Source organism: Hibiscus syriacus, unplaced genomic scaffold, assembly GCF_006381635.1.
Source record: "Hibiscus syriacus cultivar Baekdansim isolate YM2019G1 unplaced genomic scaffold, ASM638163v2 tig00110896_pilon, whole genome shotgun sequence".
Taxonomy (NCBI): domain Eukaryota; kingdom Viridiplantae; phylum Streptophyta; class Magnoliopsida; order Malvales; family Malvaceae; genus Hibiscus; species Hibiscus syriacus.
Window position 1 is genome coordinate 402,634 of NW_024062904.1, and position 3,992 is coordinate 406,625.

The 3,992-nt window shown below is 32.6% G+C and overlaps 1 protein-coding gene across 1 annotated transcript; it reads right to left on the minus strand.

The window, feature by feature from the left end:
• Nucleotides 1–1,513: 1,513 nt before the first annotated feature.
• LOC120146160 (homeobox-leucine zipper protein HAT14-like) lies at nt 1,514–3,052 on the minus strand. The gene is made up of 4 exons (XM_039159809.1): nt 2,829–3,052; nt 2,365–2,678; nt 2,184–2,263; nt 1,514–2,071 (listed from the first exon to the last, which is right to left on the minus strand). Exons 1-4 carry the CDS (start codon nt 3,046–3,048, stop codon nt 1,798–1,800), a joined length of 888 nt encoding a protein of 295 aa, XP_039015740.1. The 5' UTR covers nt 3,049–3,052; the 3' UTR covers nt 1,514–1,797.
• Nucleotides 3,053–3,992: the final 940 nt, after the last annotated feature.

A 3,992-nucleotide genomic window follows, 5' to 3' on the forward strand; every position in this document is an offset into this window, starting at 1 on the left:
TTCATGACATAAAGGATTGTGGAGTCTCGATGGATGTGAGGGCCAAGGAGGAACCTTCTTGAAAGATATGGTTTCCACACTTAGAGAGATTTTGAGATCTCTTTTAAGAGTTCAGACTGCACCGCCAATACCCCACCTGTAGCCACACTACATGAGTTCTCGATTGAGAGACTCAGATGTATAAGATGGTTGACTTTTATGATTTAGATAATGACGACCTGACAATAGTAAATCAGTGGTTGAGTGAGACAATGAGAGTTTTGAGACAATTTCATCTCACCCTCAAGAGTAAATTAGAGTGTGTCACTATCTTACTTAATGATGACGCCTTCGTATGGTGAGAGATAGTCGAGATAGTCGTGTAGCCAGAGCAACTAACAACTTAATACAATAGGGAAACACAGCAAACTAGTTAGATATTACTATTTAGATTACGAATTAAATTCCTTCAAATTAAATACAAATTCAAACAACAACTAAATATTCTTTGTAATTTAAAATAAACTCATCATTTTAATTTACTACTGAGAATGATGAGACATAATCATTCTTGTTCGTTCTTGATGTGTGATCCTACAAATTCAATTAATGTTGATATTAGGTTTAAATCAAATTTAATCGCATAAGTCATAAGTGACTTTTAACAGGACATTATGACTATAAAAGTTAAATAAAATGCTAATTATATGAGACAAAATTAATATAACTCATAACATAATCCTTTTGTCTCACAATATTGTAGTAGAATATAAGACACAGAAAGTGTTAACTTTCATTCCATTTTTAATTTTTCAATATCCAATTAGACTGACTAAACAAATGATATTGATCTCAATTTATTCATTTGAGCACAACCATATATTTTTTTATCTCAATTGTTAAAGGTATACAGATATATCTCTTATAATAAGAGGAATAAATTCCATCTTAATCATACAGTACCTCGTTACATAATTTTTATTATGTTTAAGAATAAGCTTTATAATTGTACTATTAAAGACAACATTTGATTATGTCAAAACACAATGTTCCTCATATTGAGACATATAACGATATCAACTATAAATATTTAATATACAACCGTTAGAGATTAACTTGTAACTTTGATTCATATTAATATCAAACGAGTTGATCCTATATTTGTTCTCAACTAATATATATGAATTTAATTTATATCTCATGCAACATTTCATCTAATAAACACCAATCAAATTTTATACTAATTTTGATTTATTGTTGTTTCTATAATGATAATAATAAAAAATTAGAGACAATTTAAAATAAATAATAATATTATTTAAAAATATTATTATAAAATAAACATATAAAGCATAATAACAAATTAAATAATTAAAATAATAGGTTGGTACAAATACCTAAAATACTACAGTATTACTAACAAATCTCAAACCACGAACCCATTACATTACAATAAGACAATCACTATTAGTATTAATTAGTTTTTTCCATGTCAAACAAACAAGAAGCTTTTCTATGGAAATAGCTTTTCCCCTCCAGAGCCCCCACTCTAAACAAAATCTATCGAAAAACTCAAATATCGTTTTCTTTTAAACCTTTTTATCCCTAATAAAACTGCAAGAGAAGAGAGACAAATATATATAAAAAAAAGTTGAACAAAGGAAATAACAAAAAAAATTCCTTCAAGCCAAAAAGATGTACAAAATAGGCTAAAGAAAAAAAAAAGTGACAGCATATTTTGACTGGTCACGTCCAATGATTTCACGAAGCAGCCTGGTCGGATTGGGACTGGCTCTGGGTCACATGTGTTTCCAGTGGCTAAAACGGGATTCCTACAGTTTTGGCATCCGTATTTCTGCCAGAGATGGAGACGGCGGTAGCGGTGGCGGTGGCGGTGGAAGTAGTGGCGACACGCTCACATGACGGACACATAGTGAGGGTAGTGGCAGGTAAGTGCATGTAAAATGGTTGGGAAGTTTTTAAAGCTCTTAACTCTTGCAGTTCTTTTTGTAACCTTCTATTTTCTTCTGTCAGTGTTTCGCAGCATCTCTTTAAATACTCACAATCTACCTCCGTCTGCTTCAATTTTGTCCTGTTCTTTTTATTCGAAATCAATATTATAAAACAACCCCAAAAAAATCACATATTTTGGCAATTATTGAACCCAACAACCGTAAAAATAAAAAAAAATTATGTATTTATACCTTGCTCTTCTATTCTGGAACCAAACTTCCACTTGTCGAGGACGAAGGTTTAATTGTTTGGCCAAAGCAAGCTTTTGTTTCTGAACCAAGGTTTTTTTTAAAAGAAGATATTAATCAAAACCTGAACCCTAAAACAAGGGAAGTAAATAAAAGGAGTGGTTCGGTTTTTGTTTTGACTCACGGGATTTAGGGTGTTTTGTTCTTTGAAACTTTCTTCGAGAAAAGCCGATTGTTCTTTAGAGAGCCGGAGTTTCTTCCGGGTTGAACCGTTCTCATCATCATCACTGGCTCTGGAGCTACCCCTTTCGGTTTCAGCTTCCATGTTTCTCTTGCCTCCGTTTGTAATACCTAAACCCATCGGGAAGGATGACACCGCGCTGTTCGGAGACGATTGCGCCGCCCCTTCCTCGGCTTCATCCCCCAACGCCACCACCAGCGGTAACCGGTACACGTCTAATCCTCTTACCGGTCCTTCCGATGAACCCGTTTCGTGCACTAACGTTACAGTAGAAAGTTAAACATTTTGTCCAAGTCAGATAATGAAAAAGATTCCAACACCCAGATAGTAAAAATATAATTCCTGTTTGAAGACAGAAGTAAAAGAGAAGACATGAAGCTTGGAACAAAATAATAAAATAGACTTACGATTATCATTGAGCCAAGGAAGGCGAAGCTGAGAAGAAGGTGGCGTGCGAGGAAGAGGAGAGAAAGGAAGAAGATGAAGATGAAGAGGTGGATCTGAAGAAACCCTTTTGTGGTCTCCATCTCTATTAGCATATTTGCAAAACCCTAGATCAGTGGTTGGGGTTTTTTCTAGAAAAGGAAATGGCTTTGAGGAATCACCCAGGCTCAAAGCTAACTCCATCAACCCCTTGGCTTTGAGATGTCTTGTTTGATTTGATGAAGGAGCTGTAAACCCTATTAAAATCTTGCTCCTACAACACTCCTTTTTATTAGCTTTTAGCTCTGTGGGAGAGATTGACCGACAAATCCAGGTTGACAAACGCACGTGAATCTATATAAATATATGCAGAAGAAAGAGAGAGATTTCCTGTCTTGTAAACAGTAAAGCAAAATCTTTGTTAATGGTATTAAAAACCAATGGAGTTTGAATTATTTTGACATTTTAGAGAAATGAAAAGAAAGTTGGAGCAGGAGATTGATGGGAAAACACACGGCTTTTCGCCCTACTGCTTTTGTTTTTCGATACAATACAACGACAACCTTCTTTTTCCCTTTTGCAATTAAGAATGTATAATCTAATTCAAGGGGAAGATTTTGTTAATTTTAAACAAAATACAAAATAAAAAAAGGTAAATTCTATATTTAGTATCTAAACTATTACCTTTATTCTGTTTAGATATTTAAATTTTATTTTTTTAAAATTATATGTAAGATTTAGTTTAAGTTTCAATTTGATATCTCACCGTTAAAAACTAACAAAACTGTCATGTGACAAATTTTTTTTCAATGATGACTTGATATTTATTACCTTATGATAATACGTTAACATCATCGTTAAATTTTAAACGATGGATATTAAAATGAAACTTAAACTAAATATTATGTATGATTTTAAAAAAAATAAAATAAGATTTAGGTACTAAAATAAAATAAAAATAATAATTTAAATACTAAACATATAATTTATCCAATAAAAAAAGTAACTTTTGACTAAATTTGAGTCACAGAAATGGTGATATATGTTATTATTATGGTGGTGATGGAGAAATAGAATGAGTAAGAAGCGTTGTTCACCCAACACTATTATAGCGGAATGGCACTGTTTGTTGGTTTTGTTTGTTTTCA